At 43.5% G+C, this 14825-nt stretch overlaps 1 protein-coding gene across 1 annotated transcript; it reads right to left on the bottom strand.

Moving 5' to 3' along the window:
• Positions 1-7860: 7860 nt before the first annotated feature.
• Positions 7861-13709, bottom strand: VSX1 (visual system homeobox 1). The gene is made up of 5 exons (XM_027624104.1): positions 13286-13709; positions 11125-11203; positions 10574-10697; positions 9370-9550; positions 7861-8147 (listed from the first exon to the last, which is right to left on the bottom strand). Exons 1-5 carry the CDS (start codon positions 13707-13709, stop codon positions 7861-7863), a joined length of 1095 nt encoding a protein of 364 aa, XP_027479905.1.
• Positions 13710-14825: the final 1116 nt, after the last annotated feature.

The following is a 14825-nucleotide window of genomic DNA, read 5'->3' as shown; positions in this document are numbered from 1 at the left end:
TCATTTAGATTTACAAAAATGGTTGTTTGGTTGGATTCAAGCTTTATTTACAAAACTGAATTCAGTAAAGCCAGTCTGTGTGCAGATGGAATTTTTAGATCGTAAGAGCTCCTTCAGATTCCACTATACTTCTGTCATGGCTACGATGTGGCCCCATCCCACCCCACTTGAGACCCTTGAGGACTTGTGAGCACATGGCTTGGCTTGGGAAGACATCCAGGGAAAGGAGACGAGTGGTGGCAGAGGAGCAGGAGAGAGAAAAAGAAGGAGGGAACGCCACAGCAAGGGTCCATTCTCCAGCTGGTCACCCCTGTGGGCCACTGGGGCTGGGCTCCACCAAGACATTCGGCTGCTTTGTGGAATGCACGTGAGTTTTGCCCATAACAGGGGCAAATCCTTCACAAAGATTCCACCCCCCCACCGGTCATGTGTTGTGACTCTTTGCACTTTCAAGTCTCACAGGTGAAAGTACCAGGTGAACTCCCAAAAGGATCCATACCTCAATGTCCAAGGAGCCCAGGTGGAAAGCAAGAGACATTCCATGCAGCGGCCAGATTTGCAAAGCCAGTTGATGCAGCCAGAGTAAGAGATGTTCAAGAAGATGTGATGTGGGTCACAGGAGTATCTCAATCAGAAATTTCTTTAAGGACTCTTCATTGTATTACTTGGTAAAAGAAATGGATTTCTTTTCCCCCACACCCCCCACACCCCTCACACACACACATGAACACACTTCCTTGCAATATTCATTTTTATGGAATTCCAACCCCTCCACATGCTCCCTACACGTGATAAAGAGATCCCAGAATCTCCCCACCTCCCACACTCAGCTACAACCCTAGTGCCTTCGTTCAGGATTTAATGCAACTTTAGTCATTATATAAAACTGACAGTGTGTTGAAGAGGGAAAGAGAAAAAGAGGTAGTGCTGGTGGCCTTAGGTGGAAGGGGGTGAAAAAGAAGTCCTAAAATGGTAAATGAGGCTGAACCACAGACCAGCAAGGTGGCCAACAGGACAATTATGTGAACAGAAACATTTCAAAGATCAGCAGTCAATGAGAAGACTGCCACAGCTGGTGATGTAGAGGGCGAGTTGGAAAGATAAAGGTAGAACAAAAGAAATTCCTTCACATAAAAATGTTCAAGCTGTGAATTTAGATTGGTACTAAGCTAAAAGCAAGGCAAAAGCATATCAATGTGTTTGCCAACAGGTGGCACCAGTGTGTAAACTTGTGGTGTCTGTTTTTTTTGCCTTTTTCTTTCTTCCTCTTTCTTTCTTTCTTTCTTTCTTTCTTTCTTTCTTTCTTTCTTTCTTTCTTTCTTTCTTTCTTTCTTTCTTTTGTTCTTTCTTTCTTTCTCTTTTTCTTTCTTTCTTTCTTTCTTTCTTTCTTTCTTTCTTCTTTTTCTTTCTTTCTTTCTTTCTTTCTTTCTTTCTTTCTTTCTTTCTTTCTTTCTTTCTTTCTTTCTTTCTCTTCCTTCCTTCCTTCTTTCCTTCCTTCCTTCCTTCCTTCCTTCCTTCCTTCCTTCCTTCTTTCCATCCTTCCTTTTGATGGAAGGAAGAGACAAAAGGCAGCCAGCCTTGGATGAACTTTTAAGGAGAGAGGGTGTCCAAAAAAGTGAGAATAGTGCTGTGGGTATCCACAGTTCCCTCCTAATAGATAACTGGTGTAGAAGTACTTCAGAGTGATGGACAAAGCCCTTTAATGTGGAGAGATGTTTCTGAAAGAGCAGCTTTCTACAACTGTATATTGGACCTAGATGTCATGGATACCATTTTACCCTCATCAACCAGGTGCCAAATGTGGGAAAGAATACAACAAACCTGGAAGATCTTTACCTTCATTCTAAGGTTGTTGAACCTTTGCATATCTGGGAGGCCTGCAAGTGGGGAGTCTGAAAGAGGGATCATCAGTGGTAATAAAGGGAAATTGGCATGCTTATTTAGGGAGAATAAAGCTGCATGAGAAATTGCCCAAAGGAGGAAAATTCAGCAGCATTAAAGGGTGTAGCTAAAGGTGATCATGCACCAAAACAGGGTTTGAAGCAGCTTGTGTGCTATCTGATAAAATCCCATAAATAGGGGCCCAGATGAACCAAAGTTAAAATTGGGAAATAGAGTATTTCACAACAATTCTTGGAGAGACATGTCTTCTTAGAGCTGCTAGGGAAATCGCTACACCCATTACAGACTCTTGTTCTCATTCCCAGAATTCTGAAAAACTTTGCAGCCCCTACTCAGTGTCCAAAGTAAGGCCAAAGAATCTCAAAAGCAATATCAAAACCAATGACCCAGAGTTCATTAGCTGCCATTATATGCCCAGCATGAGCTCAGCAATATGGAAATGCAGAGCAGAAAGTCTAAATCTCTCAACCTTCAAAGTACTTAAAATTTGAATTCCTAGGACACCACCTGCAAGAATTTCTAAATGCCTGAGTAGATGGGAAGTGATTTATTCTTCTAGACAGAAAGGATTCTTCCCCAGATCATACATAGCCTTGTCCACCAATTTGACCTCCTCAAAGGATTTGAGAAACAATTAGCATGCCCGCCTACCTCCAAAATATGTGCCTTCCAACATAAGTTTCCCTTATTTTAAAAAACTGTTGGGGACCTAGCCAGGTGGCTCACTGGCTTAATCAGTGGAGCATGTGGCTCTTGATCTCAGGGTTGTGAGTTCGAGCCCCATGTGGAGTATAGAGATTACTTAAAAATAAAATCTTTTAAAAATTATTAATCAAATAATCATATGTCCTTGTTAAAAACTCAAATAATGCAGGAGGTTGTATAGCAGGTAACAGGAGCCCCTGCCCTATCTCCCACACTCAGCCTTTCTACTCAGCCACCCTTCTAATCCTTTCAGCTGCTCATATCAGAGATATTCCTGTATAACCTCATCCTTAGGAAATACACACAGCTTTAAGAGACAAAGAAGCAGGTACAACCACAATGGAAAAGAATATGGAAGTTCTTTTAAAAATTAAAAATAGAACAACCATATGATCCAGCAATCCAACTTCTGGGGATAGATCCAAAGGAAATGAAATCAGTACCTTGTGGAGATATCTGCACTCCCATGGTTCACTGCAGTATTATTTACAATAGCCAAGACATGGAAACAACCTAAGTGTCTACTGACAGGTGAATGAATGGATAAAGAAAGTGAGATATATATATATAATTGATATATATATATGTAATAAATATATATAACATATATAATTTATGAATATATAATAGAATATTATTCAGCCATAAAAAGAAGCAAATCCTGCCATTTACAACAATATGGATGGACCTTGAGGATTTTATGCTAAGTGAAATAAGTCAGACAGACTGTTGGGGGAGGTCATCCAGAAGATATGACTGCCAGTTCACCCATGAGCTGGACCCTGATAATCAGAAGATCCTCACCCCCTCCTCTGTTCCTAGAACGTGCATTCCACTTTCCTTTCCCACTTCAAAGGCTTCCCTAAGGACACAAACTTGAGAAAGTGAATGTGGTCCTGAAACCATCTGGACAGTATATGTGACTGAACCCACTTAAGACCTCTGTAAAAACTTTTAAGATCTGGCAGGCAGGTGCAGAAATCTACTTATTTTGATGCCACCCAAGACAAGCCTTGTATGTAAGTTCCTTTTGCATATTAGAACTGCCCCCGCCAACCTGGAGTGCCTGCCTCTTTCTTCCATCTCTCCCTACCCTCCACATACAGTTGCATACAGTTTTCAGATTTCACCTAGGAAGCTCCCGAGGAGCTTGCAAACCAACAAAGAGAAAGACAAATACTATACAATCGCACTTATATGTGGAATCTGAAAACACGAAACCCATAGAAGCAGTAGAATGGTGATTGCCAGGGCAGAGGATGGAGGAAACGGGTAGATATTGGTCAAAAGGTACAAACTTTCAGTTACAAGATAAATTCTGGGGGATCTAAGGTACAGCATGGTGACCATAAGTTGTCAATACCACATTGCATACTTGAAAGTAGTTATGAGAGTAGCATTTTAATGTTCTCACCATAACAACAACAAATGGTAATGCTGTGAGGTGAAGGATGTGTTAACCCCCCTATTGCAGTAAACGTTTTGCAATATATACATGTATCAAATCATCAGATTGTACACCTTACACTTACACAGTGGTCTATGTCAATTATATCTCAATAAGGCCAGAAAAGAAGAGATAAAGGGGCAGATGATGTAAACAACTTCCTCTTAAATGGTTCAGAAATATATATACTGTGTGCAGATAGTTTATAATATTTATACTGCTAAACCAAAGTAAACAATAGTGATTTCCATGTCTTGTTCAGGTGTCATTTCTGAAAATATCTCCTGAGTTCATGAACGTTTCTCATGCATTGATGCGCTGCATCCTGCTGCTGAAGGCTAGCTGGGAGTGTGACATACTAGGAATCTTTCCAAATGGGCCTTGCTAAAATTGTGTTCTTTTTAAAATCTTCTTTTGAGCTTTTACAGTCACATTTCAGCCAGGAAACAATTTTGAGAGCTGGAAATGATTCAGTCCTGTTGTCAGTCTGTGGTCAGATCTCACTTTGACCTGTTGCATGATTTCAGTAAGGGTTTGAGAAGACTATGTGTAAAAAGCCTGCTTATTTCTTCATTATCAAACTGGCACTTTTGAGAACCAGACAGGAGACGTGGGCAGAGTACAGACTTTTCATCATAAAAAGTTTTCGCACTGTATTTTTAAGAGTTTTTGTCCAGTGTGAACTTAGCTCTAAATTGAAAACAGGTATTACTATTTTAATAATATTAACAAGTTTATTTTATTTTTACATACTAATTTTATGAGACTGAGAAAATATGAAAGAAGACCAAAAGTCTATCCTACTTTGTTCCTGGAACTCTTCCTAAATTTTGCTTACCCAGAACATTCCAATAGGTTGCTATTCCATTCTGTACTTAGTTGTTCCCATGTTGTTAAATAATGGTGATAAGTATTCTCATTTGAGTCTTAATAGGAATGCCAATAATAGTCATATAATAGCTAATTTTTTTTTGCTTTTTCTCTGCCATGCCAGAAACTGAGCTAAGTACATTGCTCATGTCCTCTTATCCAATCTTCTGAGGAAATGAGAATGTTTTATTACTATCCCCATTTTATGTTGAAAAAACTGAGAGATCAGAAAAGTCATGTTATGAAGGTAACACAGCCACCTCAAACACTGTACTTTTAAATATATGTATGTATGTACATATGCATTATAAAATACTAAGATGCTATTTTTTTGAAATAAGCATCCTTCTATTCCTACTTTTTAAGTTTTTTTTAAAGAAATAGGTACTTCTTGAATGAATGTTAAGACTCATTGAGTTTTTTGAGTTGTTAATAAAATGTTTAAATAATTTTCTTTCATGATATTAAATTCTCTTTGCATTCCTGGGGGAAGATCTTCTGTCTATAGTACAACTGTTTATGACTTTCTTGGTTAGTGATTTTTCAAATTTCATGCTTATTCTGGAATCATTGTTAGTAATATGTATTTTTCCAGAAAATGTGTCCATTTGTGGGAGATCTTTAAAACATATTAATATATTTTCCAGTCATGAATAGTATTTTCTTATATATTTGAAATGGTCTACATTACTGGTTCTGGTCCCTTTCTCTTTTGCCTCTTCCTGTTTTCTTTTCCTTTACAATATTACAGAGAAATGTGTCCACTATTTGTATATTTTTATATAAAATAAGTTGTTTATTTCATTTTCATTCTGCTTTACATATTTGTTTATTTCTACTTATATCTTTATTTCCATTTGTTTCGGGTTTTTTTACTCACCAACATTTCATTAATACCTTACTACATAAGTAAATATGCCGTTACCATTTTTAGCAGCTGCATAATATTTTATTCTATGAGTGTGATATATGTAAGTTGCACAGGTCACTAGCTCCCTCCCCCAAACTCAACCCTGGAGATGGAAGTGAGATGGAAGCAAGAATCTTAAAACCAGCTGTGAGGCAGAAGATGGTCCAGAACAAGCATGGCCACTTGGCTCAGAGCCTGGTCTGCTGTCTCTAGACAGGAAAGATAGAACATAATTGCTAGAGTTCTTCACCAATACCTGCTCTTTTGCCCTTTAGTCTCAGGATTCTGCAATGATCTCTATGAGCCAGAATGAATAAAAGAAGATAGTGCTCATGGTTCTCTGTTTCTACAGTAAGAATAGGTAACATTTACTTCTCACAATAGTAAGGAACTAGCTAGGATGGGAAAGATAGACCAGAGGAAGGAAGCTTCTCTTTTCTCATCCGGAGAGATGAGAAAAGCAGGCCCAGTCTGACTGCACCAATTTCCAGAGAAGGCCTCTCAAATGGGGGATCCCCACTTTCCTTCCCCTCTCTGGCTTCTTCATGAAGCTTCACATTTTTGTCTCATGTATCTAAGCTCTCTCTGAACTTGAACTCTAAAAGGTGAATTAGGGGGGAGCCTGGGTTGCTCAGTCGTTAAGAGTCTGCCTTTGGCTCAGTTCATGATCCCAGGGTCCTGGGATCGAGCCCCACATCGGGCTCCCTGCTCTGCGGGAAGCCTGCTTCTCCCTCTCCCACTCCCCCTGCTTGTGTTCCCTCTCTCTCTGTGTCTCTGTCAAATAAATAAATAAAATCTTTAAAATATAAATAAATAAATAAAAGGTGAATCAGGGGCACCCAGGTGGCTCAGTCAGTTAAGCAACCAACTCCTCATTTCCACTCAGGTCATGATCTCAGAGTCTGAGATCATGGGATTCTCTTCCTCTCCTTTTGCCCCTCCCTGCCCCCATTCTTGCATGCCACACACTCTCACACATGCGCATTCTCTCTCTCTCAAAATTAAATTAAATTAAATTAAATTAAAAAATAATAAAAGGTTAATTAGACCTGGCTGCCACACAGGGGGAGTTTACAAAGCTACACATGATACCTGCTACAGCCTGAAGATGTCCTGAGATTAAAAAGGGCCAAAGGGGCTGCAGGGGGGAGGAGATTTGTTAGGGGATCACTGATAGTGGAGTTGTGTACACATGTAACAGAAGGAGCACCCTGAGAAGCAAACAAACCGCACAACATTTATTCTTAAATAATAAATAAGTGGCAAAAGAAATACAGGAAAGGAAACATTCATGAAATCCAAGTTGCTAAAGTGCTTTCAAACTTAAATTTTAGAAGACCAAGAAGTCTTGTCTGACTTTAAACACTGCTTATAGATATTGAACAATTATTTAAACACGGTCCCATAATATTTCAGAAGGGAAGGGAAAGTATGGCTTTCTTTCTTGTTTATGAGTTCTGATATATACAGCCTATCAAATGACACTCAGGATAATACAAGAGTATTGCCTAACAAGAAAACTGAAATGCCCAAAGCCAAGTTTAAGGTAAAGATACTATAATTCATTCATATGTCCATATGGGGGTCTTTGCTATTTATAAAGACATCTGATTCTCTGGAGGTTAAATGAATTTCTATTTTCAAATTCAGAGTAAGAACATCAGACTTCACCTATCAATCTACACAGTATATTGAACCAAATCTCAAAATGAAGCCCAGCAGTAAATATGCTTTTTTGAACTTTAAATCCTCCCTCCTCAAGTTCTACAAAAAAAGAAGTAAAATTTTACATGAAATTAACTGGTTCAAGTGCCTTTAAGGAATGGTTTCCATTCTAGAGTGAAATGGGATTTTCCCTAAATCAACCCTTTGTCTTCTTAAAGCAAGTGGTTTTGCATTGTATCCTGACAATGGAAGAAGAAAATCCAGCTAAGAGTACTGGTTTTAGACAACTTTTGTCTTGTAGAAAATGCCATGAGGGATGAGCATATTGCCCAGCCTTTGAGGGTGGGGCCTGTGGGCCTCATCAGGCTCCCACCTTTTCTGGCTGGAGCCCCTCCAGCCCCGAGGAGTCTGAGCATCCTCGGCCACTGGTGCTCTGGTGTGCTTTCTTGGTCTCCTGCTGGGCAGAGCTGGAGAGATCAATGGCCACATCTTCCAAGCCGTTCTCAGGGCTGGCTTCATCTGAGCCTTTCTGGGATCCTGCCTGTCTTGGGCTAGAACCTTCCTGGAAGTGGTCTGAGTCCCCGAGTCCTGCCAGCTTTTCTTCATTTCCTGGTTTCCTTATCATCCCTGTGGATTTTTTATGCATCCCTTGCAAAAAAGGAAAAGAGAAAAAATAAAAATAGGTATCTCCAAATTCAGCAGTTTTGTAAATCTCTTCCTTGTCTTTGCTCTTTAAATCCCATTAGAAGTGCCCTCATCAGTGTCTGTCTCTGGGGCCTCTAGAGGAGCCAGGTAGGTAACTACCCCCATTAAGGGTAGAAGTCTGATGTTGGCCTGTGGAGTGCAGCCAGCAAAGGTATCCAAGTGATTTTTTTTTTTATTTAATTGTTGCCAATGTTTTAAAATCAGGAGATTTCACATTAAAAGCCAGACTTCCAGCTTCTCCGAAAGTAAGAATGTCTGGCAGCACTGGGCCCACTTTCTTATGTGGCCACAGGTCTGCAGATGCTAGTAAGCACCATAACCCCATACCTGGCCTGCTTGTGGAAGTTCAGAGGGGTGGACTTGGTTCCCTGCCCAAAATTCCCTCTGTCTTCAGTCTTTGAGGGCAAAGTCAAGGCCATATTTACAATTGTTATCCCTAGTCTCAGCATAGCAAATGAGGGGTAGGGGCTAAAAAAGTGTTTGCTAAACAAAAATCTCTCCCCACCAACCTAGAATTCCACCCCACCCACCCCCCCCCCCCCCACACACACACATGCACACACCTAACTCTTATCTCCTACCCTGCCCTGGGTGCTATCTTGTGACTCATTCCTCCAAGGTGTGATCCCTGCCCATTAGTCTCTGGTAACAGCAAACAGAAAACACCCAAAATGCCCAGCCCCAAAGCTTGGACCTCACCCATTAGACTGTTCTAGCACCAAAAGTCTAAGAGACAGAAAAGCAGGTTGTTAATGGCAGAACTAGGATCCAGACCCCGGACCCCCTGGCTCTGGTATGCAGGTTTCACTGCTTAGCACTGTCCTCATTCCTATTACCATGAGCTCTAAATTGTATGGTTTCCAAACACTGTAATAGGACACGACATTTTGGAAACATATTTCACATATTACAAGTATATCATTCTACTCTTAGAACCAAGGCCTGATGTGACCTTTCCACACACTGTCTACACAGTTCCAATGAAAAATAATTCTACTGACCATAGTTCAAGCCTTTGAATTATTTAAAATTAATGTGATATTCTGGGCCCAAATCTGAGTAAATGTACATTGACTGGCTTTGCAAATGGCTGCTCTTCAGGGAACCCTGCCCCTTCCCCCAGCATCTCTGGCCCTCTTGCTGGCTGCAGGGCCCTCTTCCTTACCCAAGAGCCAGGGTGCGCAGGAACCAACCAGGCCACCCTCGGTGGAGTTGAGGACGGAGTCTGGCAGCGGGATGCAGTGTCGTACCATGGCCCCATAAAGCCCGTACTCGGCCATCACGCTGCTCCCACCCCAGCGCTTCTCCCGTTTCCGCCACTTGGCCCTCCGGTTTTGAAACCAGACCTAATGTGAGGCAGGACAGGAAGAAGAAGAGCATATAGGAGGAGACACAGTAAAGAGGATGCTCCTAGGTGTCCCTGAGCAGGGGGTTCTAAAAACAGCCAACTAGTAGTTTTTAAGTCCCAGACCTTACAGGAGCTGTGTCTACTATTCACTCAAAACTCACAGGGACTCACTCATTATCCATCACTCAAACTGTGAGGATAATGTTCAACCAGTTTCCACTAAGGTTTTCCAGAGAGCCAGGAATGACAAAAATAAAATCAAAGTATTCTTTCTCACATCATGTAAAGAAGTGGACTACTATGTCTCCTGATTTTTCTCATTGATTGGAAACAGTTCATGCTTGCAATGGTCCCTTTTAATATAAAGTTGTTGGTTTGTTGGTGATATTTCTCCTGGAAAATATTATCTTAATAAAGAAACAATATGCAATATTGATTAGCTGTTAAAGAGTTAATGGCACATCTTCTGACCTGGAGAAATGTCCAAGATGTGTTGTCAAGCAAAGAGGCTAAGAAGTATAACACAATATCTTTTTGTAAAAACAAAGAGCAAAATTCCATGTGTATAAGTGTACATATATCTATAGGTACATACATACAAACATATTCAGTGCCAAATATATATGACACAGAGATGGTGTGCAGAAATGTTACAATAGGCTATTTATGTTGGTTTCTCTCAGGGAATGATAGTCAAAGAGATGATTGATAGATAGATGACAGATAGATAGATACAGTTATAGATAGATATAACTATATATATAGTTTTTAGTTGCAGCACACATTATTGTGTAATTTTAAGGAATTAATTAATAAAAGGAAAAAATTATTCAGGTTACAGAGGATGTCTTCTTAGAATAAGCATACAGAACAGCTCTAGCATTTTGGTACCTGCAGCTAAGTAAGCCTCAGTTTGTGTGTCAAGGGAAATGTGTTGGGTTGTTTAGAGGTGGCTGCGTGTATATGAGAAAAACATGTTCTCTGTGATGTCTTTGGGAAAGAGAAAAGGGACCCCAGACACCTGTATTCGGTCTTCCGGGAGCTCAGTTTTCACAGCCAGCATTTCCCGGGCATACACATCAGGGTAGTGGGCCTCGCTGAATGCCTTCTCCAACTCTTCCAGCTGGTGGGCAGTGAAAACAGTCCTGTAGAGAGACCCAAAGCACACGCATGAGTGCATGTCTACAGGAGACTGCCAGGCTTCCCAGATGTAGAAGACCCTGTGCCTGCCTTTCCACACCCTAAAAGGCCACCTCATGATAACTGGATATCCCACCTCTGAATGATTAGCCTCTGGAAAGTCCAGAAGTTTGGTTCAAACAAAACAGAGTTCTTTAGTATATTTTTCCTCCTCAATGAATTCAAGAAGATCTACTTTAAAGATCCACAAAATTGTGTCTTTAAAATGTTACAAAGATTATCCTGCAGCCTCCTGTGAATAGCAGAATTATGTTCTCAAACGGCTACTATGTGTCAACCAGGAGGCCCCAGGGCCTGCCATAATGCAGCCCCATAGATTCTCAGATTCTGCGTCCTGAGTAAAGGGCCAGGGAAGACAGCCCGGTCGTATACCTGTGCCGCCTCTTCTTCCTCTTGCCAGGTGTGGGGGACACTTTCAGGCCACTCCTGTCTTCAGATGGGCTGTCCTCATCTGTTAGCACAGGAGAAAGAGATTTTAAAGGTGAACACATTACCTTTTATTAAAAAAAAAAAAAAAGTTTTTAAAGGTGAGCATATTTTTCAGGGCACCTGGGTGGCACAGTCTGTCAAGACCCCCACTCTTGGTTTCAGCTCAGGTCATGATCTCAGGGTTATGAGACTGAGCCCCAAGTTAGGCTCCACGCTGAATGTGGAGTCTGCTTGAGATTCTCTCTCCTTCATCCCCCACTTGTACGTGCGCACTCTCACTCAAATAAATAAATAAATAAATCTTTAAAAATATATATTTTTCACTTTCTCCTCTGGATTCTAATATGGGGACTGAAGTTATGATTCTGCTGGTGTATGTGAGTATTTAATAATACACTTTAGCATTGTTAGCACTTACTATATTCTAGGCACTCTGCTTAGCACTGTCCATGCATTATCACAGTTATTCTTCATAAAATAAAAGAACTCCAAGGTAGCTGCTATTATTGTCCTATTTTTACAGATGAGGAAGCTGAGATGTGGGGAGATTAAGTAACTTCCCCAATTTCACACAGGTTGTACATGGTGAAGTTGGGATTCAAACCCCAGACTGTGTGAAGCTGCTTGGCTGTTAATGGAGTTCTCTACCCCCTCTTAGCTCCCAACTCCCAAATTCATCCACTTCCTTCTACCTCTAATCCTCTTCTTAACCCATACACCAACACACCAACATTTCTAAGCAGGGGCGGGGATTGAGGTTTGACATCAGAACCCTTGTCAGGACTTCACTCCCTGCCTTGCTGTACCAATTCTGAATCTCTGGAAGTGGGGTCCAGGAAACTCACTCTTGACAAAATTTAGCCATATTTTGCCTTTCATTTTATCAGTGTTCACAGAAGAAAGAACTCAACCTATGAAGGCAGTTTCTGGATTTTTAGTGAAATTTATAATAGAAGGATTTGTTTTATCTTACAGAGAGACTTATGAATCGTTTTTTAAAAGCAGAATGAGGGCGCCTGGGTGGCTCAGTCGTTGAGCGTCTGCCTTCAGCTCAGGTCATGATCCCAGGGTCCTGGGATCGAGTCCCGCATCGGGTTCCCTCCTTGGTGGGAGGCCTGCTCTCCCTCTCCCACTCCCACTGCTTGTGTTCCTGCTCTCGCTGTCTCTGTCTCTGTCAAATAAATAAATAAAATCTTTAAAGAAAAAAAAGCAGAATGAAAGTTTGCTTGCCTGCTGATCTGGCATGTTTACTTTTATTATTTTGTCTTTTTTATCAGTGGATACTCAGTGTACTCTTTTTGCCTTGGCTGCCTGGATGCTCAACTCTAGGTTCTACTATATAGTTTCTCTCAGTCCACGTTTTCTTGTATAATTTTCCGTTTTCTTCCACCCACACCCCAGACCTCTCAATTTTTTTGCCTCTGCTCTTTATAGAATTTCATGGCCTCCTTGTCTTTCCCCATATTCCGCCTCAACTTCTTTGAGGAAATAGCTTGGCTCGGAACAAAATGCTGAGCATAGAACAACGAAATTGGCGAGGTTACTTCCTTTCTCGCGTGTGGGGAAGAGGGAAGGCAGCGCGAGGTGAAAAACGCGGTACCTAGACTCCCTTTTCAGCACCCCAGAAGGCGGACAGTTCCAGGCCTCCAGGCCTCGCGCTCTTCAATCTTTCCAATCCAGCAAACCTTTGAGCGCCTGCAGGGTACTGGGTTCTGTGCTGGTGATGAACAAGCACACCCAGGTCTCACTGACCTCTGCGGTTCGCAGAGGCCGAGAGGCGCCGGGCGCTGGGGAAAAACCTTCAGGAAACCGCTGCTTGGTTGCCGAGACCCCCAGGGTAGGTCCAGAACCTGGTGGTGGTGATATCCGCTGTGCTGCGGGACCAAATCCCGGAGAAGAGGCAGGGATTTGGGGAGAGGCAAGGGGCGGGGAGCGAGGTTGCGAGAATACTCCTCCCCCGACGGGGCCACGCTCTGGGGTCCCGACTTCCCTTAGATCCGGGATGCTGGGAATAGGGGGCTCAGTGAGGCGATGCTGAGTTACCCCTGCATGGCCCCAAGCCGGAGGAAACAGAGGCAAGACCCGGATGGGCTGGCCTGATTACCGGACGTCGGGACGCTCTCGCTGCTCTTCTGGCTGCTGAGCTGGGGCTGTGGACGACCTGGGGCTTGCTGGGCAGCGGGTTCAGGCGCTCCGGGTGGCAGGAACGGCACGTCGGCTAGGAGCAGGCAGGGCGCCCGAGCAGCCACAGGAGGCTGCACGCCGAAGCCGCAGAGAAGGCCGAGCCCCAGTGGGAGGGCCCCGCGCGCGAGGCAGGAGCCCCCAAGACCCGGACCCGTGCAGGGTGCGGCCGGGGAGGCCTCACAACCAGATCCTGGCCCGGGGCCGGCAGGTGCAGGCACCTCAGCCTCCAGGCCCAGCAGGTCGGTGATGGCGAAGCCGCGGGGGCGCGAGCCGCTAGGGGAGCCGCCAGGCACCAGCGCCCTGCTCCTGGAGCGCCCGTCGGAAAGTGCGTCCCGGTAGGTCATTGCTTCTCAGTCGCCGAGGCTTGACCTTCTCTAGGTCACGTTTGCAGAGTGGGCGCAGCTCAGAGGACGCTTTATACTACCGGACAGCCCGTCGGGCGCGGAGGGCCAGGAGGGCTCCAATCAGTGGGGCGCGGACGCGTCATCGCCTCGGACCCCGCGAAATGGGGACGCCACCAGTTTCCCTCCCCTCGGTCGCCGCCCTCCCAGCTGCAGTCCCCTCAATCACCTCCTTCTCTCTCTTCTACAGCTGTCCTCCTGACCACTCCCCAGCCGATCCCCCCCACGACCCCCCCTCATTCTGTGGGAGAAGAAAGTAGGAAGGGGACGATCCCGCTATCTGCCGGTTCCTCTAAAAGCCGCATATTCAGGCCCCGGTGTGGTTTTCCTTTCTCTAGGTGGAGGTACCGCTCACAGCTGCCCCAAAACCTCCTCCCAAGACCCAGTTGCCCATTAAGACCTAGGGCCTCGGGGTACCTGGCTGGTTCAGTCAGAGGAACATGAGACTCTGAATCTCGGGTTGTGAGTTTGAGTCCCACGTGAGGTGTAGAGATTACTTAAATAAATAAAATTTTTAAAAAATATTTTTTAAAAAGACCTAGGACCTCATTCCCAGCCACACTACCACCAATACGACACACGACACACGCCAGCCCTCCAACTCCACCGACGGAGCCTTCCCCGAAAATCTCCAAGGGGAAGGGAGTGGAAAGCGTTTCTTTAATCCACTCCCACTTCACCTCCAGCCAAAGCCACTCCCAGCTCCCTAAATGGCTCTAGCCAGGGCAAAACTCACACGAACTGGGGGAAGAAGTAGAGAGAGACAGATGTAGAGGGGACCGGAGAAGAGTGCCCGGTTTAGTAAACAAAAGTACTAGAGGTCCAGTGAAATTTGAATTTCAGATAAACAACGAATATTTGTGTATGTGTGTGTAAGAATATATCAGTATTTTATCTGGCGACTCTAAATTGGGTGTGTGGGGGGCGGTAAATAGGAACATAAGACCTGTCTACTAGGAGGCACCCCTCTTCGAGGAGGCAAATTAGTCAGATTTTAGGATTATTCAAAGAAAGCCTGATTGTCCTGTGAAACTTCCTGATTTGTTAAAGTTGGCGCCA

This window comes from Zalophus californianus, chromosome 8, assembly GCF_009762305.2.
Source record: "Zalophus californianus isolate mZalCal1 chromosome 8, mZalCal1.pri.v2, whole genome shotgun sequence".
Classification (NCBI taxonomy): Eukaryota; Metazoa; Chordata; class Mammalia; order Carnivora; family Otariidae; genus Zalophus; species Zalophus californianus.
The sequence above is the reverse complement of the archived record's forward strand: the minus strand, read 5'-3'. Positions and strand labels throughout refer to the sequence as shown.

Excerpts from the sequence above, each read along its gene's own strand:
- VSX1 (XM_027624104.1), bottom strand. The coding sequence starts at position 13,709 with ATGACCTACCGGGACGCACTTTCCGACGGGCGCTCCAGGAGCAGGGCG. Across the intron at positions 10,698-11,124 it reads AGGAAGAAGAGGCGGCACAG|GACTGTTTTCACTGCCCACC; the intron begins GTATACGACCGG and ends GTCTCTCTACAG. Across the intron at positions 9,551-10,573 it reads TCCCGGAAGACCGAATACAG|GTCTGGTTTCAAAACCGGAG; the intron begins GTGTCTGGGGTC and ends GCCTCACATTAG.